Genomic DNA, 26,214 nt, shown 5'->3' with positions numbered 1-26,214 from the left:
ACTTCTGGACTGTATTAAATTACATTTAGCAGTTCTGAAATTCCTTCCATATACTTTATGAGCAAATAATATTTATTAAAATTTTTCATCCTGCATCTTCACTTCCTGCATGATTTTAATCTTTTTGTTAAAAAATCTGATTTATTTGCCAGGCAAAGTAGAAGTTCAAGGACCATCCTAGGAGAAGAGATCACTTTTGTGAGCAGGAATTCAAGGAACATACTTACTTTTCCTTATAGCTATAGTGCACAAAATTTCAGACATGTGAATGTTGAAGAGTAACTGATTTTTAAAAAACATTTGTTTTTTTTAAAAGGATATAATCATTGTAGCTTCTCTAATTTAAATTATTTACATAGGAAAGTCTATATTAGAGTTATGAATATAGTTTAAAAACTTGATGTATCTCATAGCAGCCAGAATGATTGAAAATGTTTAATTTTCTGTTTTACTAAAAGGCAAAACTCCCCTAATTGCAAAAGTAATGTAGTGCCATATTAGTTGTTTGATCTAATAAGGTGTATACTTCACAAATACATCTATCACTTGCCATGATTGTTTTCCTTTCGATCTTATTAAGATGAAACTTGGTAAAGAATGATTCCATTATAAGAAAACAAAATGGCAGTAATAATCCCTAATGCTCAGTAAATGCCGTATTTTCTCTTATTCATGTGTTCAGAGAGGAGTGCCACACCTCTTTCATGTGTAGATTCACTGTCAGACAAGGAAGGAGTTGGCGGGTTCATGAGGATGCTCAAGGAGGAGAGCAGCTGTTCAGCAACAAAACCTTCCTAGCAGAGCCTTTCAGCCAGTTTCTGGACCATTTGATGTGGTGCTTGAGAGAGTGGGTGCACACACATCTAACTGGAATGGCAGGAACGCAGGGAAAAAAGCTTACAGTGGAGGCACTGACTGTCAGGTAAATATGTAACTTTTTAAAGTGACAAGTATTATAGGATTTTACATATGAAAGAATGCTTTTCATGCTTTTCAGGCACTAGATGAGAAAAATGTCTATGTTGTTGTTTATTGGTTCTCATAGATGTATATGCACTTAAGTTGTTTCTAGTCCATAGAGGAGCTGTCTTGCAGTGTGTAAAATCTACAGATGGAGAATGGGAAGAATAGGCCTGTTATCCTGAATTGGTACCAAAAAAGGGAAAAAGGAGAGAACGGCGTATCTATACAAGGCTATTATCTTCTATTATGAAGACATGGCTGTTCTGCATTCTTCATGCAGGCTAAAGAGCCACATACACTTCTGGTGAAAAAATAGAACACATGTGCAGGAACAATAGGTTTCTAGAGGATATATTCCATAGTTGTATTTCTTCACTGTTGTCAAGCTCCAAAGCACATTCTTCAAACCAAGGATTTAAATCCAAAGGTTTTGCATTTTTTTTCTTCAAAATTCGGGCAGAAATTACCTTAATAAAAGAGATGTGTACACCATAATGTCAAAAATTCTATTACATGAATAAATTTTGATTTGCATTTAAATGTGCTCATATGAATCCATTAACTCATCTTACAATGACAACAAAAGATCTTTTTCCTGTTTATTGTAGGTGGATAATAACTTGGGCTTTTATTTGGCAACACCTTTTAAAACATGTTTGCTTGAATGACTATTTTCATGCATATGTGTTTAAATGTAGCATGTAAAGTATTTGTCATAGTCATATAGAGCCCATTTCAGTCATGGCTTAGAATACAGGTTTCAAAAGTAAATGTTTACTTTTTTATTAACTTACTATGAGCTCAGTCTGAACTCTCCTAATGTGTCTCACCTGACTGAATACTGGATTCATAACACTGGGCAAAATAATATAGCTCTGTATCTATTGAAAGCAATTAGCACCTATTAGGAGAATAATGGCTGTTCTGTGTTCTTCACACTGAAAAAAAAAAAATAAAAGAGCCACATAAAATTTTGGTGAAAAACCCCAAACACATATGCACAAACAGTAATTTCCAGAAGAGGTATTTGTTTGCCTTTGCCCAGGATTCTGTCTCTCCAAACTTTGAGGCAAGATTCAGCTGCTCTTTCCAGCACACTTTTTTCCTAGCTCTCCCTTTACTTGCAGGAAGGGAAGACAGAAGCACAGAAGTCATATAATAGTAATTTGTCTTGGAACTATTGCAAGCTTGGTAGTTCTGTGCATTAGATTAGATATTTAAGATAATTTCTATATAAGTAAAATACCTTTGCAAGGATAGTTGCAATCACAGAAATCAGTATGATCAATGATGTGATCACTTTGTAATTGTAATCTGTTGCTAAAATGAGTGTCTTCCCTGCTCCTCCCCTTAGCATTTGTAACCTTTAAATCTTCTCTGATGTTTGTAATTTGGAGGAATCTTTTCTTCTTGTGATATTAAAAAACTACATTCTCTGTCAACATTTTATTAGAGAAGGAAAGGTGCTTGCCCTATAAGAAAGACTACTTTAAAACACAATGCTTACTACTGTTTCTTTAGAAATGTTTTAGTATATTTTTCTCATAACATCTAAACTGTTGCTATCTGATAGTACAATAACTTGGTTATTGAAATCACCTTGTTATCTTCAGAATTTGACCAGAAATATTGTAGTCAAAAGAAGCAATGTATTATTCATGCTTAGTTAGGTCAGCTGAACACATTTCAGCCTCACCGTGTTTGCAATCATCTTGACTAGTGTCATAATATTTTCCATCACCTCTCCTGAGGCACATTTAGCACCTTTTTTTCCCCCCTTTTTAGAAAAAGAAATTCTCAATTATAGCTGTAAAGCAAACAGGCAACTGAAATCTACCCATTTCCTAAAGCTCTATTATCCCTGAGGCATCTGAAACAAAAACATATCAATACTAATTACTTAGCAGAAAGCAATCAAGAAAACCTTCTCACTCTCAAATCTCTCCTCTCCCTGTACTCCTATAACCAATGTGACTCTAAACAGGAAAGCCTGAGCTGTCTGAAAGCACACAGGGAGACACGGTGATAGTAAAAGCAAGCCTTCTTTATGACCTTGACCCCATGAGTCTTTTCTGGTATCTTCTTCTCACAGCCCTCTCCTGGTTCACCTGTGATAAGTGTAATCTCTTCTCAGCAGCTCCCAGTGCTTCAACTCACTGATTTCAACAAGCAAGGAAGCAACAGAAGAGGTGTTGTTAATACAAATCTATCCTTTCCCTTCATCAGACTGATGCCTGTACTGAAATGAGGTGTCTTCAGTAAGTCCATAGGAACTGGCACCCAGCCTCACAGCAGTACCCTCTGTGGGCTGCACAGGATGCTGGGCAGGCTGGCTGGGAGGCTCCAGCAAAGGGTGCAGGGTGCTGCAGGTGCTAAACCTACTCTGTAATTTTTTTTTTATCCCTTTATTTTCCTGAACCAACGAATACATGAAACTTGTCTGGCTAATTTTCTTTTCAGTTAAATTTTTAAAAGAAGAATTATGGCTTCAATATTTTTTCTCAGTCTCCCTGTCATGCTCTGTTAGATCTTTCTGTACTTATTTGAGATTTTCCAGTCCCTGGAAGTCATGGGGCTCATACCACCAGAGTGGAACCTAGCAAGGCTTAGAAAAAAGCAGGCCTTCATAGCACAAATATTGAATGTGTGAATTATGTGAATGTTTGATTTTGCAAAAGCCAGGTTCATTGCAATCACTGATCATGCTCTTGATGTTTCTTTTGAAATGTTAGATGATCCAAAATAATAAAATATGGTGATCAAGGTAGCATTTAATTTTAAAAATGAATGAAATATTTGTTTAAAAAACCACGACCCCCCAAAACCTGAAGCCCCAGACTATAAGAAGGGTGGAGAGGGAGAAAGGTATAAAAAGGCAAGCTTTCTACCTGCTCTTTGTTTTGTCAGGTGTACTGATCAGAAAGCTAGTAATGCTGGTGAGCTTTCCTGTCAATGTCATGGAATTATGCAGTGATGTGGGTCTCTTATTAAGTAAATGCATTTATCTAAATGATTTCTATTAGAGACCAAACAGGCTCCCCTTAAGAATTTGATATGATGGTGTGAGTATTTATGCTCCTATTTTGCCCTCTCTTCCTTTATACAAATGTTTTTATATGGAGCACAATGAATTAACATGAGCATAGATGGTAGAACAAAGTGTGTGAAGATTTTCTCACAAAGAAGGTGCTGTAACACTGATTCTTAAACTTTATGCAAAACAGTGCCTTTCCCTTGAAGTGAGACAGACCTGGCAGTTCTCCTGTTTAATGAGGGATGTTGGGGAAGAGGTCTGAAAAGCAGCTTGTAGTAAAATAATACGTGCAGATTTCATGTTCTGCAACCACCAACAGCACATTGATTTTTGGTTCAGTACACTGGTAAGATTGCTTGTTTTGCACTTCCAAGTGCTGCAATGAAAACAGTGATGGAGGAGTGAGGGCAATTAAGAAAATGCTGTACCCATGAGAAGTATGTGCAATGCTCATCTGATTTATGGTTTGAAATCCACCAATTCCAGAAGCATGAGGAGATATGCATTTGCCTCCCATCTGGCTTCAGATCACCAGAATCAGAAGAAATTGATGTGCAGTCTACTAGAGATATACCAAGTGCTTACTTTATTTGTGTTTATAATCAGCCCTTGAAATGTGAGGATATTTCTAAGGGGAAATCTGCTACAGGAAAAGGTATGAATAACAATAGTCATTATAAATAACAAATGTTGCAAATCATTAATGACTTTTTTCTGAGTTTCTGAAGGTTTACTAAAATGTTTCTTGGAACTGCCTTTCTTAAAATTTACAAAACACTAGCCTACCTGAATTACTAATTGTTTTTCATTATTAATTTTTATGCCTTCTCTGAGTTACAGTGCTCCCTGTCTTCTACTCAGTCATCGAAAGAGCTTTTTTCTTCTAATGAATATTCACAAATATTTCTGAACAATTTAAATAAAATTTTATATTAAAATACCTTGATGGAGTTGCTTTATCTTACTACTTCATTGGTAAGTGACATAAAATCTTTAAGTAGGCCTAGAAATCTAAATATTATACTTTCTTAAGGGCATAAAACTACCTGTTTTCTCATGGATTTGCAATTTTCTCACCACTTTCCCTTTGAAACTTTATAAACCTTGCATATCTTTTTAATATTATCTGACATGATCTATGGGTGTATCTCTACCCAATAGTTTACATTAAACTGCAAAATCATAAATTTCATAGAGTCTAGGAAAAACACTGTGTCACTAATCTGCTTAGAACCCTGTTTGTTGGTTCATTTGACGTAATTATTGACTTTTTGTAGCTTTATGCAAAGTCAAGGGGTTTAATAAGCTCTGCAATACCATAGCAAGATGCCTACCGCAGCCTGACAGGACTTTTGTATTCTTCCTGGAATGCCACAAGTAAAGTGAGTTTCTGCACAGCAGTTTCCTCTGATGATGGTGATCTGATGTGAGGAAATCTATATGAAAATCAATTTCTGGCTTTACAGTCTTCCTGTGTTATATTAATTTTTGGAAGACTATTTAGGATCAGAGGAAGAAGAATTAGCTGATCTACTTCTGCCTGAAAACCTGTTTTTTCTTTCAAGAAGGAGTGCTTTTGGAGCTGGTGGTGTATCTTACCAGGGTAACATCACAGGAAACCACCAGGGCCTGCTGCCTTTTGTCTGGCTGCTGGGCATCCTTGTGAAGAGAGTTCCTGCACACTCTCTGCAGCCAATGACCCTGCCAGCTGTTTCCAACTGAGGCACTCCTCACTGGCCTTGCATGCTTCAGGGTTGAGCTTGCTGGGAAAAACTTCCTGCTATTCCCAAGCCTATTCACCTTGCTGAGCCTTTTTTAAAAATTAAATCGGGATGAAGTAATTTCTACAATCAATTCCTACATGAGAGATCTCCTACATGTTGGAGTTTTACCAAAATTCTCTAATATTAACTGTTTATGGTAATTAATACCTAAGAAGAGTTTCAGAAGGATAGAGATTTCCCTTAAATTTGTGTTAAGAAACCGCAGAAGATTTTTTTTTTTTTTGTCATATGAATAGAAGCTTTTGATTCTGATAAAGTGAAATGGGACTTTAACACTCCAAGTTATCTACTTTGAACAACCTCCTCCCTCAAACAACTCAAAATCAAGTAATTAAAATTAAAATTAAGTTCTGGTCTTATGCTTGTTTAGCTTGCTTTTCTGTCCTTTATTTTTTTAAACTAGCATATGACTGCAAAAACTCTTGAGTAATGCTGCGATTACAATGTCAAATAATTTTATGATTTTAATGTGGACCTACCTAAGGTAGGTCCACATTAAAATTTTCTACAATTTCTACAAATATCCTCATGTAATGCAGTATCTGTGCTAGGCTGTTCAGTCATATTTTAGACAAAATCCTTTAGCTAGTTAGAATTTTCTTAAAATTCAAGTTTACAGGCAATGTATCTTCAGAAAGGATCTGATGTTGTAAATATTTTAATTTCCTAATTTTCAGATGTAAAACCTTAAGATGTGCATACAATATGTAAAATTGCACAGAATGAACCATATTGTTATTAAATATTATGATTACAAATATAACAGTCAAAACTTGGATTGTGCCAAGAATGAGGTTGCTAGTAAGATATTAATTTGTTCCTTTGTATGCATACATATAAACGATCTTTAGTAATAAATGATGCACAGAATATGCATTTCTGTGTGAACAGAGATAAGGTGTATGTGTATGATGACCGCAAATGTCCTGTTCCCTGTGGTGGATAGAACAGATTAGCACCTACTTACTAGCTCCTTTATACGTGCCATGCACCACCTGCCACTGCCTGAGGAAACCCAGCTCCAGAGGCAGGAGCATGGCGCTCCTCAGGCCCATCCCTGTGGGGTTGGGGTTTACTTACAACCCTGAGGGCTCTGAGAGTGGGAGGGGGATTTCAGCTCCTGCAAGCCATGCGGGGACCCCTCCGAGTGCCTCTGCTGCCTTGGGTTGCTCAACCTGATTCCCAGGGCGTCCAGCGCCCGCTGTGCCCTGTGAAGGAATGTCCTACAGGGATTCCCAGGGTGTCCAGTGCCCGGTGTGCCCTGTGAAGGAATGTCCTACAGGGATTCCCAGGGCGTCCAGCGCCCGCTGTGCCCTGGAATGTCCTACAGGGATTCCCAGGGTGTCCAGTGCCCGGTGTGCCCCGTGAAGGAATGTCCTACAGGGATTCCCAGGGTGTCCAGTGCCCGGTGTGCCCTGGAATGTCCTACAGGGATTCCCAGGGCGTCCAGTGCCCGGTGTGCCCTGTGTGGGAATGTCCTACAGGGATTCCCAGGGCGTCCAGTGCCTGGTGTGCCCTGTGAAGGAATGTCCTACAGGGATTCCCAGGGTGTCCAGTGCCCGGTGTGCCCTGGAATGTCCTACAGGGATTCCCAGGGTGTCCAGTGCCTGGTGTGCCCTGGAATGTCCTACAGGGATTCCCAGGGTGTCCAGTGCCTGGTGTGCCCTGTGAAGGAATGTCCTACAGGGATTCCCAGGATGTCCAGTGCCTGGTGTGCCCTGTGAAGGAATGTCCTACAGGGATTCCCAGGGTGTCCAGTGCCTGGTGTGCCCTGTGAAGGAATGTCCTACAGGGATTCCCAGGATGTCCAGTGCCTGGTGTGCCCTGTGAAGGAATGTCCTACAGGGATTCCCAGGGCATCCAGTGCCCGGTGTGCCCTGGAATGTCCTATGCATTGTCCCACGAAGGTGGGCGTCCCACCTGCTGGCTGCGAGCAGCCCCACTGCAGTGCCCTTTCAGTTTTTAATGATTAACGAATGAAGGAAGTGCTGTGTTACACCGGCTAAACCTGGGAAATGTTGTGAAAAGTTATAGGCAGCCGGGCATGAGAGGAGCTGGGGGCACAGCAGGCTGACCAAACAGCGTTTTGGCATCTCTTACTTCCATCCCGGTCAACCGCCAATGTCCTTTCTTGCAGGCACCGCTGCTGGCTGTAGGCTCAGGGTAGGCCCTAGCTTAGGCGGCCCCCACCCAAGAGAGCCGGGATCGAGCCCGTGGCCGCGGCACACTTCGGAGCCGCTCTCCCGCCGGGGCGCGGCGGCGTCCCGGCCTGCTCCGCTGCCCGAGGCGGGACTCGAACCGCGGTCCCCGCGGCTCCCGGCTCCCCGCGGTGCCCGCGCGGCCACCAGGGCACGAGCCGGGTGCGCGCGCACGCGCGCCCCTGCACGGGCCCGGGAGGAGGGGGGGAGGCGGGGCGGCGCGCGTGCGCGCGCCGCCGAGTGCCGGCCGCGCGCGCCCTCCCAGGCTTCCCAGGGAATCCAGCGACAGCAGGAAGAGGCTCCTTCCCGCGCACGCGCAGCTGGCCGGGCGGGCGCGCGCTGAGCCGCGGCGGCGGGAGGGAGGGGGGAGGGGAGGGAAGCTGCTGAGGTAAAGTTAGGGGGAGAGAGAGACTCCGTCAGCGAAGCGAGAGCCGGGGAGGCTCGGCGGCCGCCATTACTGAGCGCCGGGGAGAGAGCGGAGAGGCGGGACGGGGCTGCGGCGGCCGGGAGCGCTCGGGAGCTGCGGGCCGGAGAGCGGAGAGAGCCCCGCGGGGACGAGAAGCCGCCGGGGGCGCCGGCGTGGAGAGAGCGTCCCGGGAATGCTGCCGCTCCCGCCGCCGCCGAGGAGCCGGATCCCGACGGCGCGAGGTGAGGGGAGGAATGCGGTCCCGTGGGAGCCGGCCCGGCCTGAAGCGGGGCGGCCGGCCCGGCAGGCGGAAGGGGAGCGGGGGGAGGAGGCGGCTGCAGCCCGGCGAGCCGGCGCGGCGGCCGCCGGCTGTAACCAGTCGGGAGGGCTGGGGCCGCGTGGGGAGCGGGCACGGCCCCGCGCCCCCCGCCCGGCCCCGCCGCGCCGCGGAGGGCAGGCGGGAAGGGCAGAGAGCGGGGTGCCTGGTCCCAAACAGGTGATGAAGGCCTGAGCAATGGGAGGGTCTGAGCCTGCTGTACGAGGCTGCCAGCTGGTCACGGCTCTCTAGGGAGGGAGGAAGGCAGGAAGGGGAGCTTCCCTGCTCCTCTCTTCCTTCCTCATTCCCTTCTTCTGCCTGGTGTTTTAGCTTCCTCTCTTCCATTCCCACTGCCGTTTCCCCCTTTTCTCCTTTCTCTGTACTTATTTTCCTCTCCATTACCCCCTAATACTCATTCACGCCTTTCCTGCTCTTTTCTTCCTCTACTAAATTTGAACAGTTGTCCATTCTCCTCCTCCTTCCTTTCACCTTCAAATATTGCTCGATATTAAATTTCAGAAAACTTCACTCTCCTAATGATGTGTGTGCATTTCTGTTTTTCCACCAGGTGGATTTTAAGGCTTTGGAATAGGGTAGCCAGTTGCAGTGTTGCAGATTTCAAACGTTTTGAATCCCTTCAAACAGCATAACCTTTAGACTCTCTCCACCCAAGGGAATCACCAGAAACATACAGATGTAATGCCATGGTGTTGTAGCTATAAGACATAAGTATGAAACACTGCTTTAATTAAAAAAAAGAGCAGGACTGTATAGTTATAAAAGGAAGACATGCTTGTCACCTTCTCCCCACAATACACCCCACCCCTCTGTACCCCCCTCTTTTGCTCTCTCCAGTATCGCTTTTGATATCAGCGTGGAATATTTCCTTAATAAGTAGGAGGGGAACAATTTTAATCTAGACCAAAATAGGCCTGTGGGGGTATGTGTGTCTTCTTTAGTTTAGTGTCATGCAGATAAACTGGTGGTTTTTTTTTTTTTTTTTCCTTAATAAGGATCCTTGACAGAAATTTAAAAACTCTACACTGCAGAGTAAAAGCAGTAGAGAGAGAACAGCATTAGCTGGTCAATTGGACGTCCATTTTAAACCTGTGCATTGAAGCCAGTTGCAGCACTGATGCTTGCATACTTATTTCATAAAGAATGTGGAGTTAATAGGTGGCATTTTTGTCAGTTGTGCTGTCTTACCTTCTGAAGAGTCTTCCGCGTGACAGTTGTTTTCAGCAGTGACATCAGTGACCAGAGTTAACTGCCTTCTGATACTTATTTATAGTACATATGTAAAGTAAGGGTGCTGCAAATATTCATCCAGGTGCATACTTTCATTTTTTGTGCTGCTTTGAAAATTATTTTAAGTGCTAAAATTCTTAAAATTCTATTTATAGTACTCTACTAAAATTCTGCTACTAGAGCTCAAAAGGTATGATGCAAATGTAAGGGGTTTTTTTAAAAGTCTATAGTACTTAAAGTATGGGAAATAGTTTAAGCATTTGTTACCTTATCACTAACTTGTTTTAGTATAAGTTGCTTATAAGTGTGGAACATACTGAGCTGAAATAGCATTTTCCCCCTGAAGTGTCCCTATCTAAAGCAGCTGCCATTGTTGTAAAATTGTAAATAATTGCAACCAAATGTCTACCACTCCTTGGTATTGGACTTTACTTTAGCTAAGGTGTTGCATGTGTAACATAATCCAATTAAATACTTTAGGGTCAGACTAAATTGTTTTAAAATGCTATATTTAGCACTAACAGAACCAAATGCTCCACATGTTTTTCAAGCTATGTGCTTTCCTAAAGCTGTAGGTATTTTTTCTGTGTGCAGACTTTGTAGCAAAGAAAAGCACTGATCATAATAATAGATTGTTCTGTGTAAGTTTCCCTGTTGGGACTTGTTATTTGAGTAGATAGTGTAAAATAAAGATATTAGAAGGATGCTGATGCTATCTTAAGGCTTCCAAAAGTAGTTTCTTGACACAAGAGAAATGCCATGTACTGCCATCCTTCAGGAATATTTTGCATAAAACTTCCTAAAGCACTCCTTATCCCTCTGTTTAGTAGGCTGCTCCACGGTGTGTCCTTAGTGTTCTGTGCAGAAGGCGTTCTTGGGGGCTGAGGCGCCGCGACCTTCTCCGAGAGAGTGGCGCTTTGGGAGCCGAGCACCCATCGCGGAGTGCTGCTGGCACGGTCCCGTCGGGCGTACTGAAAACAGCCCCGTTCGTGGCCATGACGTAGCCGTGCGAGCGAGCCCGTGGTGCATTCCTGCTCGGTGATAAGGCAGGAATGCTTTCCAGAGGGGCCTGCGTCCCGCGGCCGGGGCGCCGCTGCCGCCAGGGGGCTTCGGCCGCGCCGTGCCCGCGCCCCCCGCCCTCCCGGCACTTCGGGGGTCCCGCTCACCCTGCGAGTTCCGCATTAGCGCTCCCGGGGCTTTTTTATCCCCTGGATATGTGTTACGTCTTTCCTAATGGGCACACAAAATACATAATCACTCTTTAATCACTCTTTGTTTGGCTGGTTCTTCTTTTCTTTCTTGCTCTGATAATTTTTAGCCTAAAGGTCAGTGTACGTGAGCTGGAAGAATATTGCATTTTATAGATTATTGTTTGAACCATCTCATCACTTCCTTATAATTTGGTGAAATATTTAAAGGAAAGCAAGTTTATAGTTCCTCACAAGAAAATCTGAAACAAATGTGAAGTTATTTTGAATTTGCATGTTAATCATGTTTTTCTAGTCCATCTATTAAAAACCAAAATTATTAATCTGTGGCTAGTTCTGCACGTGACATTTTGTGATAAATAAGAGTTGTTTCTTTGGCTTTGAGTTAAAATTCCCATGCATTTTTGCCGTTCTGCATCAGTTAACATTCAAGCATGACAGAAGAATGTTTGCATTTAACAAAGGAAAACCAATACCTGCATGCACAATTTTTGGAAAAGTATATATAGTTGCATTTTGGCATTTATTTATTTAGGTTGGCTAATTTTTATGCAGAATATTATTTGCTACTTGTATATGCCATTTCCCTTTCTCATTTAGTAATTTTAAAAAGGGGTTAACCAGTGTTATTTTACGCAGGTAGAAATGACACATATAGCTTATAGAAGGTCAAACAACAAACTAAGCTTTATGGTGTTGAGTCCTGGATTCTATACTGCAGTTGCTTATGAAGCAAAATAATATGAAATGATCCAGATCTGTGGATCAGGAAAATTAATTGTAGTTGCCCATACCAGGATGTAAATTTTTCTTGGTCTTTTCTCCCAGGAAGTGCATTTTAGCCCTTTTTGTGTCCTTACTTTGAAGCCTCCTTCTTTGTCTGCTTCCTATTTTTTCTTCTGTTTTTAGAAGTTTTTTTATGAATCCCCTTTGTAAAATTTCTCCATTAGTTCTTTTGTGTTTTTCCTGAGTATCTCCACAAATAAGCCTGATCGGGAGACTTGCTCTGGGAAACTTCTCTGACCATTCTGCATGTTTTTGGTTGGAGCTTATCCTGTGCAAAAAGAATTAAGAATTTATTACTTCTGTAATCTTACACTTTCCTTCCCTGTTAAAATACATTCTTTGAATCTATATTGAATGCTTTCAGATATTTAAAAATCTGAAAAGTAACATGAAAGGCCCGAATTCAGAATACTGCTATGCTGGTAATTTGAACCTTTACAGTTTACCTTTTTATTGTCCCTTTATTTAATTTATGTAGGTTGGTTTAATTTTTCTCTTGTTTGTTTGGGTTTTTTTTGCAGAGAGTAATAATGATAATAGATGCCCTGGGACTGCTAGATTCTACCTAAAGAATGATGTTTTGGATTCAGAAATAATATTTAGGCTCTGATTTAATTTTGAGTAATACACAGACAGTCTTCAGTGTATTATTGTTAATAGAAGACATTTATTGAGCTTAGTGGGAACTAAGAGCTTTGAACTTCTGTTTTTAAACACAATTTTTCATTCCTTTATAATATGAAGTTGGCCAATTGAGGTTTCTCTCTTTTTTATTTTTAATACATTGATTACTTTGCTTTTGTATGGAGAGAATTATCTAGGCTACAGAACTCCTTTGGGATTATAGTTGGCCATCATGCTAACCAAATCTGAAATGAACAGCAGTTGGAATCATCCATTCTCCTCCTTCATTTCCCTAGCACGATTAATCAGCATACCACTTCAACTGAATTTCTTTTCAGCCAGAGGATCACTGTTGTCCCTTACTGTGTTGCTGTTGCTTGGTTGAGCTTAATTTCTGATAAGCAATCTGAGCAATGTTTTTTCTCATGTTGGCTGATACTTGGGTAATTGTTGTATTTACCCTTATTTTTAAATAAGGACTCAAGTATGGTTAGTTAAGGTTAGCAGCTCTTGTGAAGGCAAGAATGTGTTTGGAAAGTGGACAGGACACATCACTCAACAGACTTAAATGATTTGAAATTGTTGATAAGGTGACATTGGTATTCTCTGGTTTCATTTCTAAAAAAGATTTTTGTCTGAAGGGTAGCTTTCTTATGCTTGCTTGAGTGAAAAAGATAGCTCTTGGTAAATACTGAATGAGAAATGGTGACATTACATTAAGGTACATCAACATTTGTTTTTTCTAACTGGTTGTTAGAAGAGGAAACAGTTGAATTTTTACTCTGTTTTGGGTAGGGCTGGAGTTAATGTTGTGGTGATAGATCTTGGACGTTGGGTACTGTAATAAATGTTTTCTAATGCCAAATTTTGGTTCTCAGAAAGTATGCAGTGAGGAATGACTTGATATAAAAACTTGGTGTCAATAGTAACTTGAATCTGGAGCTGTAGCTTCCTTTGAGTCATGGTCTGTGTATTTTGAGTGCACAACACTATGAAACTCATCCTCCAGACCATTTCAGTGACACCTAATGTGTTTGAATTTACTTGGTGATCTGCTGAAGAGGTTACAGTAAGTTTCTTTTGATGTATTCGTATGCTTTGTAAAGCAGACTAGGCTGTGATGGGTCTTTTATTCACATGTGCTTCTCTTTGCTTGGCCAGGTAATTTACAAACACAGTTGCAAGAATATGCTGATTAAAACGAACCCCAGAAAATACTAATCCATAAACTGTTGTGTCTAGGCAACAGTACAGAGTGAGTAAAGGACTTGGGGAAAACACTTTTTATTTTCCCTGTTGGCAGCTGCTTAACTACTTGGTGGTCGTAAGCAATTCTGTGGACTCTTTCAGGCAAGAAATTTTTGCTTCAGCCATGTTAGGTCTAAAACATTTTTAGGTTCAGAAAGCAATTTTGGAGGATATTTAGAAATACTCAAGAGTATTTATCTGTAAATGATTTTTTTTACTGTGGACTCATCTACAAGTTCCTGTGCAGCCACAATTACTTAATACTGATAGATGATTAATTCTTTATGTATTATTTGCTAATAATATGGCATTCTATTCTAGTGTTTAGAATTCAGCTCGGAAGACTTTGGGAAACATGTATTTGTAAATAGGGTGTTTTCTGGTGTCTTACTGTATCTGACTGTTGTGGAGGCCTGTGTTTGAGCTTTCTCTTGTGGCAGTGTCCCTCAAGCCTCAGATGCATTCTTGCAAGTGGAGACACTTTTCTCTTACTCTGTCTGCTCTTTCACATACTCTGAGTTCTTCAGAGTCCCACTGTGTTTTTCCTCATGAGCAAGTATCTGCTTTGCTCAGCTAGCTGTGGATGTAGAGGAGTGCCACAGCTTAGAGGTAAGGGCAGGGAATAGGACTTACTGCCTATCTTCTCTGTCAGGTGATAGAATTTAGCTATGAAACTTAGCCAGGCTTAATGCAGGACTGATAGACTGCTGCCTTCTGATTTTGGTGGTGTTTGGTACCACAAGATTAGTTACTGTTATATTGGTATATTGTTTATCAGTATTGCCAAACCTTTTTTTTCCCAAAAGAAAATTTACTAGAGCAAAGTGAATATTATTCCCAAAACAAAATGAAGTTATTAAGAATATAATTGTAAATGGCAAAACAAGAAAGAGCTCTGTTGTTTTGATGTAGTATTTAGCACATATACAGCATGGCGCTGCATCTTGCTTAACAATTATACCATTCCTTAGTTGAAAATGGCTTACATAATATTCCAGTGCAAGTGCCTCAAGTTGCTTTCCTGTTCTGCATCATAGTGTGTGGAGCACTGGCCTGGCAAAGTCTGGGTTTTGTGTGATGCAAAGGGAAGAACAATGGAAGAGAGTTCTGGTTTTGATTACTTTATAGTAGCATCTCTGCAGTGAGATCAGCACTTAGGGTTATATTAAAAATTTGTACCCTAGTTGAGAATTCAAAATCTTCAAATACAATTATACTTTCAATTTCTAATTTGTCACAGTTTGTGAGTACTTTTAATTTAGAAGTGGTGTACTATAGGTAAAAGGGTTTTGAGGTAGACTGTGCCTTTTTCCTATTAATAGAATATATGTACATAGACATATATTTGTTTCATGTATTTTGTACTTATCCCAACTTCACCTTGCAAACCTATGTTCTAAATACTTTAGAATTCCAAATTATTCTACAAGTGATTAGTGATTTTTATAGCTCATATGTTGTCTGAGAAATTATATTAATTTTTTTCAGAGCAGGCTTCTGCAACCTAGGTATTGTTGAAGTATCAAGTTGAAATTTAAATCACAATTACTTAAGAACTCTACCCTCTCTCAAATATTAATAGGTGTGTTTACAGGATTTAAGCCCTCCAAATTTAGAAAAAGACCAGCTTGAGTTTTGTTTATGGGTTTGAAATAAGGAAAAAAATCCTTATGCATAGGTGAAGTGTTGTATGCATAGGTGAAGTGTTGTACCTTCTCTGATTGCTGGTTCTTCCTTCATAAACTTGAAACTTTTAATGGTTCTTATTTTTTGTTTTCAGATCCCTCAGGGAAGGACTTACTGAAGGGCACTGTTTAAATGTGTGATGTTACTGCAGGGAGATCACAGCAGGATAGTCATCTTGCTTTGCACCTCTTTTTCCTAAGGGTAAGTTTGGGCTTTAGACTTTTATAATGTGTTTAAAGGTGGGTAAATAAGTACAAGCTGCTATTTTCTTTATAACTACGCTTGGAAATCTGAAAGTCTGTAGAGACAAGGTCCTACAGTGTGTCTGTAGATGGTCAGAGATTCTTCCTGCAGTGATGTCAGATGCTTTTGTATTATTTTCGATCTTAAGATTGAAATTAGTTGGGGAACTCAAACAACCCCTCCTTTGAATCAGTAACAGAGGTGGGGGGCAGGGTTAGATGAATCATAGTGTTTACAATTTGTTATAATTGAATTAGGCAGATTGAACTAAGATAATGGGATGAATTTACAATGAATTTCCAGTGTGCATTCTTTAAAACAGTACAAAACGATAAAGTAAATTTACATTAGTGGTATAGTGAAATGGAAAATCTTCCATTTGGAGAACAATTTAATGATGATTACATATTAAATGTAAAGCCATTATAATGTCAGATTTTTACCAGTTTTATTACTTGATTAACAGATTTTGTTCTGTGACTTTGTACTATCAGTGCAAAGTAGAAACTGTATTTAAAAAAACCAAAACCAAACCTATTCTGGTTTTAAATATCTTTAAGGATTCAGCTTCTACTATGGTTAAAATCTTTCTTGTCAGAACTTTAATGAGAGTCTTATGTGTTGGTTCTGCCTTTGTCAGTGTCCCCTTTCACCTTACTCTTTGTACTTACTTGCTTAAAAATGTATTGATTTAAAAAAACATTTTGTAGATGGAGGAGGAACAATGTTTGCTACTGAGGATGTGGAGAATCTGAAAGTATTGATTGTTTCCTATAAACTAATTGCAAATTGACAGTGTCTTCCTGATGAAATTAAGTAATCTTGTGGATGAAGATTTTTGTGTTCTAGTTTAGTCCACATGAAATCTGTATTGTGCAGTGGCAAACAGAAAACATTTTATAGTGAAAGTGCTGACTGAATTTCTCATTCTAACAGTTTGAATGATGCTACTATGATAAGCTTTGCTTTAGAAAGAAAACACTGGGTTTATTTGTAGTAATATAAATACTGCTTGTAAAGGATGTTATTTTTGCTAAGTATTTTTATTTCTGGAGTCATTTTCTGATAGGTCTAAATTCTCTCTTTTAAGAATATAGTAAACACAGTGGAAAGAGTAAAAAGGAAAATTTAAAATATGAATTGTCTTTCTGAATGCGTCTTTGAGTAATCTGATTTAACTGAAAAAGAATTCTAAAATCTGGCATAAAAATTTCGGTTTTTGCAATATAAAAGTTCTTGAGTATAAAAAAAAGTTGTTCTCTTAATTTTGTAATGAAATTGATACTTTCTTTCTAAAAATATATATTTTCCTTTTCTGTGATTTCCATAACTAACAGCTGGTTTTATGTATGTCGTTTGTATTTTATATTTTGGTTAGTTAATTGTTGCTAAGAAGGACAAAGTATATAACACTAAAATATCTGTATTGATGTTTGTTATACTTTCATTCTGATAAGGGCTATTTATAGGTTTGTTTAAATACATTTGTTTTGTTACTTTGTACTCTACAAATGTAAAAGCAAGTATGTTAAGTACAATAGTATCTGCCTTTCATTTATAGTGCCATGTAATATTTGTCTCTTTACCAAGAAAACAGAGGACAGAACAGTGTAGGTTGGAAGAGACTTCCGAATGTCATCTTGTCCAGCCTCCCTGCTCAAGCAGGGTCACCTACTAAAGGGTTGCCAAGATCTGTCTTCTGGTGTCTTTTGAATACCTTTAGTGCAGGAACCTTTACAACTTCTCTGGACAAACCAGGCCAGTGCTCAGTCACCCTCACAATAAAAAAGAAGTGTCTTCTGATGTTCATATGTCATCTTCTGTATTTTAGTCTGTGCCCATTGCCTCCTGTCCTGTTCCTGGGCACTACTGAAAAGAGTCTGGTTCTGCCTTCTTTTCACCTTTCCTCCAAATATTTGTACACATTGATGAGATCTTCCCTGCTCCTTCTCTTTGCCAGGTTGAGCAGTCCTAGTTCTCCTAGCCTTTCCTTAAATCAGAGCTGCTGTGGTGCTTTAACCCCGTGCTGCATTCTCCAGTAGTTCTGTATCTCTCCTGCTCGGTGGAACTGGACATAGTGCATCAGGTGTGGCCTTACCAATGCTGCAAAAAAGGGAAGGTTAACCTGCCTTGACCTGCTGTCTAATGCTGCCCAGGGTACTCTTAGCCTTGTTTGGCACAGGTGCACACTGCTGGGTGGTGTTCATGTCCACTGGGATTCCCAGGTCACCCTCTGGACAGCTGCTCTTCAAGTGGCTGGCTCCAGCCTATAGTGGTACATGGGCTTATTACTCCCTGCAGGCAGGACTGTATCCTTTGCTCCTCTTAATTTTGTCATCAGCAAACTTGCTGAGCATACATCCTCCCCCATCATCCAAGTTATTAATGAAGATACTGAACAGTATTGGACCCAGTACTGGTCTGCAGAGTACATGCTGATTACTGGTTCCCAAGTAGATTTCATGCCACTTGTCACCATCTGCTGGGACTAGCCATTTGGGTATTCAGTTTTTTCTGTCTTCCTCATAACGTAAATGATTCAAAACAGCAAAAGCATTTCCATTTGCGGTATGCATACAAGGAAAGTCTTCTGATTAATAACTGAGAGTTAGTGGCAATTGATATACTTGATGACAGCTTCAATAAAGCCATTGGAACCTTGTAGTAATTCTGTGAAACTGAATGTAAATATAGTAGTTTTTGTTTTCAGTTAATAAAAGTTTATTTCATAGAGACAGAGGAATGAAACAACATTGTAGTCTTAAAATCTATACATAAGTCCTACTCTTAGTATTTGTATGATATTTGTGTTTTTCTGTAGAATTCATGTTTAAAGCATTTCCTTAAAAGCAGTTTGCTGTTAGTATACAAATCAAGTAGTCTGCTTCTGGAGATAGGTAGCACCTGAGGCATGTGGCCAACTGCCTGCTTTTACAGCTACTTGTTTTGAAATTTTCTTTACTGCATCCTAAACTCAAACCTACAAATGCACACAAAAGTAATGCTATTCTTGCAGGTGATCATGATAATCTGCTGAATATTTGAGTGTGAATAGAAGTGCATGAATATTGGGTTGGGTTTAGAGTTTTTATGATGTTTTTTTGCTTTTTAGTGCCCAGTATTTGTGAGCTAAGAAGGAGAACAATAATTTGGGAGTTGGGTCTGGGTTTTCTTTTTTTAAGAAGTATGCTGCTCAGCTATCAAAACAGCTGACAAACTACTATTAAACTGTGCCTAAAACCTGTTTATTTTAAAATCTGTAGTATAAATAGCATTAGCATTACTGAATCATGAATTTATGGTCTCATTCAAAGTAGTTGTAGAATTTCCATATACACAGAAAATCAGGGTGATCAAGCACAAATGTTTCTTAAAATCTTTTCCCTCATGAATATTACAAATACATATCTGCAATCTTGATTTTTTTCCCCTCTGTATTTTTTTTTAGGAAGATGATGCTCTTTGTCCAGGTTATCTGAGGTTCTCTTAATTACAAGCTGAAGCAGGAACGACTGAAGGCGATTTCTGGAACCCTGGATATACAATTCAAATTTGTAGGAACCTTTTCCAGAATGAAAACCACATACAGTTACCTTGATAATTGCAAAAGGATGAGAGGAAAGTTATGATGGCAAAAAACAAAGAGCCACGCCCCCCATCTTATGCTGTTAGTGTTGTTGGACTGTCTGGAACTGAAAAGGATAAAGGTAATTGTGGAGTCGGAAAGTCATGTTTGTGCAATAGATTCGTTCGTTCAAAAGCAGATGAATATTATCCTGAGCATACCTCTGTGCTTAGCACAATTGACTTTGGAGGAAGAGTTGTTAACAATGATCACTTTTTGTACTGGGGTGACGTAGCACAAAGTGGTGAGGATGGAATTGAGTGCAGAATTCATGTAATTGAGCAGACTGAATTCATTGACGATCAGACTTTCTTGCCTCATCGGAGTACGAATTTACAACCGTACATAAAACGTGCAGCTGCCTCCAAACTGCAGTCCGCAGAAAAACTAATGTACATTTGCACAGATCAGCTAGGCTTGGAGCAAGACTTTGAGCAAAAACAAATGCCTGAAGGGAAATTAAACATAGATGGGTTTTTATTGTGCATTGATGTAAGCCAAGGATGCAATAGGAAATTTGATGATCAACTTAAATTTGTGAATAATCTTTATATCCAGCTCTCAAAATCTAAAAAACCTATAATAATAGCAGCAACAAAATGTGATGAATGTGTGGATCATTATCTGCGAGAGGTTCAGGCCTTTGCTTCAAATAAGAAGAACCTTGTGGTCGTGGAAACATCAGCGAGATTCAATGTCAATGTTGAAACATGTTTTACTGCACTGGTACAAATGATGGATAAAACTCGTGGTAAACCTAAAATAATCCCTTATCTGGATGCCTATAAAACTCAAAGACAGTTAGTTGTTACGGCAACAGATAAGTTTGAAAAACTTGTCCAAACTGTGAGAGACTATCATGCGACTTGGAAAACTGTTAGTAACAAACTGAAAAACCACCCTGATTATGAAGAGTACATAAATTTGGAAGGAACAAAAAAGGCCAAAAATACATTTTCAAAACACATAGAGCAACTTAAACAGGAGCATATTAGAAAGAGGAAAGAAGAATACATTAATGCATTGCCAAGAGCTCTTAATACTCTTCTGTCAAATCTTGAGGAGATTGAACTTTTGAGCTGGTCAGAAGCCTTGAAGGTAATGGAGAAAAGGCCTGACTTCCAGTCCTGTTTTGTAGTGCTTGAAAAAACACCCTGGGATGAAACTGACCACATAGATAAAGTGAATGACAGAAGGATTCCATTTGACCTTCTCAATACCCTAGAGGCAGAAAAAGTTTATCAAAACCATGTGCAACATCTTATATCAGAAAAAAGGAGAGTTGAAATGAAAGAGAAATTCAAAAAAACTCTTGAGAAAATCCAATTAATTTCACCCGGACAGCCATGGGAAGAAGTTATATGTTTTGTGGTGGAGGACGAAGCATTCAAATACATCACTGATGCAGATAGCAAGGAAGTGTATGCTAGGCATCAGAGGGAGATTGTTGAAAAAGCCAAAGAGGAGTTTCAGGAAATGCTTTTTGAACATTCAGAGTTATTTTATGATCTGGATCTTAATGCAACACCAAGTACAGATAAAATGAGTGAAATTCATGCAGTTCTGAGTGGAGAACCTCGATACAAAGCTTTACAGAAACTTGCACCTGATAGAGAATCTCTTCTGCTCAAGCATATAGGATTTGTTTATCACCCAACTAAAGAAACTTGTCTCAGTGGCCAAAACTGCATGGACATAAAAGTAGAAGAGTTACTTGCCAACAGTCTTCTGCAACAAGACCACGGACGCTCAAATTTATACCATGATAGTGCCAATATTGATAAAATCAATCTTTTCATTTTGGGCAAAGATGGCCTTGCACAAGAATTGGCAAATGAAATTAGAACACAATCCACTGATGATGAATATGCATTAGATGGAAAAATATATGAACTAGATCTTAGGCCAGTTGATGCCAAATCCCCTTACTTGCTGACTCAGTTGTGGACCTCAGCCTTCAAACCGCATGGTTGTTTCTGCGTGTTTAACTCTATTGAATCGCTGACTTTTATTGGGGACTGCATTGCAAAAATAAGGGCTGAAGCATCTCAGATAAGGAGAGACAAGTATATGGCTAATCTTTCATTTACATTAATATTGGCTAACCAGAGGGACAGTGTTAGCAAGAATCTACCTATTCTGAGACATCAGGGACAGCAACTGGCTAACAAGTTACAGTGTCCTTTTGTAGATGTGCCTGCTGGTACATACCCACGCAAGTTTAATGAGGCCCAAATAAAACAAGCTCTGAGGGGAGTACTGGAAGCAGTTAAACACAATTTTGATGTTGTAAATCCAGTTCCCACCATTAAAGATCTGTCAGAAGCTGACTTAAGGATTGTCATGTGTGCCATGTGTGGTGATCCGTTCAGTGTGGATCTTATTCTTTCACCTTTCCTCGATTCTCACTCCTGTAGTGCTGCTCAGGCTGGCCAGAGTAATTCTTTAATGCTTGATAAAATAATAGGTGAAAAGAGACGTCGAATACAGATAACTATATTATCATATCATTCTTCAATTGGTGTAAGGAAAGATGAACTTGTTCATGGATATATACTTGTCTATTCTGCAAAGCGAAAGGCATCCATGGGAATGCTTCGGGCATTTCTTTCTGAAGTTCAGGATACTATTCCTGTCCAGTTGGTGGCTGTTACTGATAGCCAAGCAGACTTCTTTGAGAATGAAGCAATCAAGGAACTCATGACTGAAGGAGAACACATAGCAACAGAAATTACTGCTAAGTTTACAGCTTTATATTCATTATCTCAATATCATCGTCAAACTGAGGTTTTCACATTGTTCTTCAGTGATGTATTAGAGAAGAAAAACATGATTGAAAGTTCTTACATGTCAGACAGCACAAGGGAATCAACGCATACAAGTGAAGATGTTTTTCCAAGATCTCCAAGAGGAGGTTCCCTTGACTATAATTACCCAGATTCAGAGGATGATGCTGAAGGGCCACCACCTTACAGTCCAATTGGTGATGATGTAAGGTTACTTCCAGCACCTAGCGATCGTTCAAAGTGCCGACTGGATTTGGAAGGAAATGAGTATCCTGTTCACAGTACACCAATCAATTGTCATGACCATGAACGCAACCATAAAGTGCCTCCTCCAATAAAACCGAAACCGCTTGTTCCAAGAACAAATGTGAAAAAACTGGATCCTAACCTCCTGAAAACAATTGAGGCAGGTATTGGCAAAAACCCCAGGAAACAGCCTTCTCGAGTGCCTGCAGCACCACCAGAAGATATAGACCCATCTGACAACTATGCTGAACCTATTGACACGATTTACAAACATAAAGGCTTTGCAGATGACATCTATGCAGTTCCAGAGGATAGTCAGAATCGTATTATTAAAGTTGGAAACTCAATTGTTATAAGTACCCAAGGTGAGGAAGAAAATGGATTTTCTGACAGAGTATCCAAAAGTCATGGGGAAAGAAGACCTTCAAAATACAAGTACAAATCTAAGACACTGTTCAGCAAAGCCAAGTCTTACTATAGGAGAACACATTCGGATGCAAGTGATGATGAGGCTTTTACCACCTGTAAAGGTAAAAAAAAAGGAAGGCATCGTGGAAGTGAAGAAGACCCACTTCTTTCCCCTGTTGAAACATGGAAGGGTGGCATAGATAATCCTGCTATTACATCGGACCAAGAATTGGATGAGAAAAAAGGGAAAAAGAAACCCCACAAAGTAAAAGAAGATAAGAAGGTAAGTAAATGAATTTTAAATTTTATTTACAATTTCTGGGGCATTGTAGAATGGGAAGTGACAAGATAATGCAGGAGTTGCACCGTCTTTTGAAACAGGTGCTTTAAAATTTTCAAACTATATTTGTTTGATTTTTTTGTCTTAAGTCCCTAGTAAGTTGCTTGTACTAGCAAACCTTAGGGGATGATACGGTTTGTCTGTCTTATCCTCTATTCAATATATGTCAGTTATTTTCATCTCTGCTTACATGTGGAGGCTTCCTTCCGTTTGAGTAAGGTGATATTTTTTTAAGGAAAAAGCTGCTTTGTGAGTTCTTGAGTAGAACTGGTTCTTTCAGTTGTTGCCGTTTTTGCTATTGGAATAAGGTTTAGGGCTGGTGAATGAAAGGAGTGATTTTAATTCTTAGTTGTCTTCCTGGAACTCTAGAACAAGTGCATAAGAAAAAACTTCATATAGTAGTTCTACTGACTGCTGCATTTTCCTTGTGTGGGCAAACACGTAGTCAAGATGAAAGTTGTGCTGCCTTTATAGCTCTCTATAAAGGCAGAATAAAGGGAACAAAACAGGGAAATGAAGGGAAAATAATAATATTGCAGTTCACTTGAAAAATGTTTCATCTTCATGCCTGAGAGTTACTTATTTTTTTTACTGGCTTTGTGGTGTGGGTTCTAGATGTACATTCTTTATAGCTTAGATTTTAATTTTAGGCTAGCAATCATTGTGTTAGACATGAAATCAGGAGTGTTCCTGATCAGTTAGATATTTTCTTTCTTGTCTCAAAATAATCTGACCTTTTTAATATTATCTTTTGTAGCATTTTTAAAATGTCATTTTTTTAGCTTAAATCTGATGGTATCTGAACAGCAGAAATAAGTTTTGTTAAAGTAGAGCATAGTTAAATTTAACTAATAGATAAAATTCTTGCTGGTATGCAGCTGTGATTTGAATTACACATGACTTATTTAAAGACCACTAAATTTTCTCAAGGCTTACTCATATGCATGGATAATGATGTCTTGTGGGTATAAAATCATGGTTAAAAATACTTCAAAGTTAATATTTTGGAGAAACTTAGATTTAAAAAAAAATTATTTATATACTTTTCATAGAATCACTTATAATATCCAAAGTTGAAAGGAATCCATAAAAATCATTGAGTCCAGCTTCTGGACTCCTTTTGCTTGAAATAATCTTTCTACATAGAAATCAAAATGTAGTTGCATAATCTTCCTACTGTTGCAGCTGTGTTGAGTTGAGAGCAAGTTACTCTGAGTTGAATATATTTATGTGCTAAACTGAGTAGATTACTATAGTGGGGGGGTCTTTTCTTCCTGAAATCCCCTGATAGCTCTAACAAAGGCTCCACTTCTAGTTTTGGCCTGTTGAGAAGCTTGAGTTCCAAGTTCCAGGCTGTTTTAATTTTTGTAGTGGATAAGTTTCTTGAAGAGTAGAATTGTTTTAAGTTTTGGTTGGTTGGTGATTTGTTGGTTATGTGTTTTTTTTTTTCCTAAGGGAGGGCACTGTATTTTACTCAAAAGTAGCAAAGCCGCTGCTATTAAATTGGTAAAAACTTAATAATAGTGGAAATTATTGTAATTGAGAAAACAAATTTAACTTGATGGCTCAAATGTTTGCAAGTTTTCAAAATATCTTGAGTGCTCAGTGCTTTTGATAAGTAGTGCCTTCTCTGTTTGTTGACTTGAATGAAGTTAAGTGATAGTAGTTGCAGTTCAAATGAGTCATTCTAGTTCATTATCTGTTTCTTTGGGATTTTTAACAGTTAATTTTACTTCAGAAGAGATGCAGTTTAAGTTTTGAAATTTTTTCTGCATGTTTTCATTTGTTGTTTTGGATGAGTAGCTAGTAGTCATTTATTACAGAAATGCAAAAATTATTCTAATTATATGGTCCTTGTTATTTGGTCCATGGGAGAGATGTTAGTGCACTACTATTTACAGACTATGTGCTGGGTTTTTTTGAGAATTGTGACCCCTTGAATGTGAAAGAGGTAAATAGAACTTGTGTACCTTTTTCTGGCTATTTCTTAAATCTCTTACTGATACTTTTTCTGAGTTGTTCAGCTTTATGTAAAGGGAAAATAGGATACATGTGTAACTATTCTTGGTTTAATTATATTGATTCTGAAATACAGAAATCTTATTAACAAAATGAATTTGTGTGGAGAAACTTGGATTTTAAAGTCTGAACTCCTAATTGTCTTTTTCCAAGACTTTTTTTTTTTTTTTTAAGCCCAAGTAGGATGTAACATTCTTGATACTCCTTGCATTTTTGTTGGTTTGAGATGTGGTGTTTCTGGGTGAGTTTTTTGTAAGGTGTTGCAGGAGAGATGACTGTGCTGAAGGATACTCATTTTGTCCTGATCCTTTCAGGTCCAGTGTCCCAGCTCAGGATAAAATCACATTTAAAAAAGGCTCTAGGACAGATATAGGGAGGCAGAGAATGGATATAAAGTGATTGTAGGGTTCAGGTAAAAAAATTAAAGGGAAAAAGGCACAAGTTGGGCGAGTAGGAAGAAGGAAGCGAGATTTGACAAACAGTAGAGTAGGCTACATATGTGTTAGTTTGGCTAACATATATGTATCAAAATTTAAAAATCTATTGTGGACACATGTTATTAAAGGCAGAAGTAAATACTCAGAATTGTGCTACTTGTTGCTATTTGGAAGTGTAAATTAAAATGTTTTACTGTGGAGAGTATAGCAATGACAAACCTGTGGCAAGCAGGTAACATTACTTGCAAAGTCATGTAATGTTTGTTATTGCCCAAAGAAACAATTTAAAACTCAGACCACTTAAGCAAGTGTGCTTTCGTCTGAATTATTTGCCCATTGTTTTTGTCCATAACACTGTGCTAGTGTTCTTAGATCTTGTTGCAGTATACTGGTAGTCAGAACTGGAAGAGCATCATCCTTAAGCTCTTCTTCCAATTATCACAGAAATAATTCCTCTGAAGACTTTTATGTCCTCATTCTTACTATGAAAAACTCATCCACAGCTTCTATTTCCTCTGTATTGGTGAAGAATCTTCCAATTCCTGGGTGCAATTCCTAGTTTTCACCCTTCCTTATTGTATCCTTTCTCTGAAAGGTTTCTTTTTCTGG

The 26,214-nt window shown here is 39.2% G+C and overlaps 1 protein-coding gene across 1 annotated transcript in view; it reads left to right on the top strand.

The window, feature by feature from the left end:
• The first annotated feature begins 8,340 nt into the window (after nt 1-8,340).
• ARHGAP5 (Rho GTPase activating protein 5) overlaps nt 8,341-26,214 on the top strand; it is a 43,775-nt gene continuing 25,901 nt past the window's right edge. The window contains exons 1-3 of the mRNA XM_021542660.3: nt 8,341-8,627; nt 15,596-15,702; nt 19,193-23,092. Of these exons, the coding sequence (XP_021398335.1) occupies nt 19,370-23,092 (3,723 nt within the window). The 5' untranslated portion in view covers nt 8,341-8,627; nt 15,596-15,702; nt 19,193-19,369. The remainder of the gene's footprint in view (nt 8,628-15,595; nt 15,703-19,192; nt 23,093-26,214) is intronic.

Source organism: Lonchura striata, chromosome 6 (assembly GCF_046129695.1).
Source record: "Lonchura striata isolate bLonStr1 chromosome 6, bLonStr1.mat, whole genome shotgun sequence".
Lineage (NCBI taxonomy): Eukaryota > Metazoa > Chordata > Aves > Passeriformes > Estrildidae > Lonchura > Lonchura striata.
This window is presented reverse-complemented; position numbering and strand designations above follow the sequence as displayed.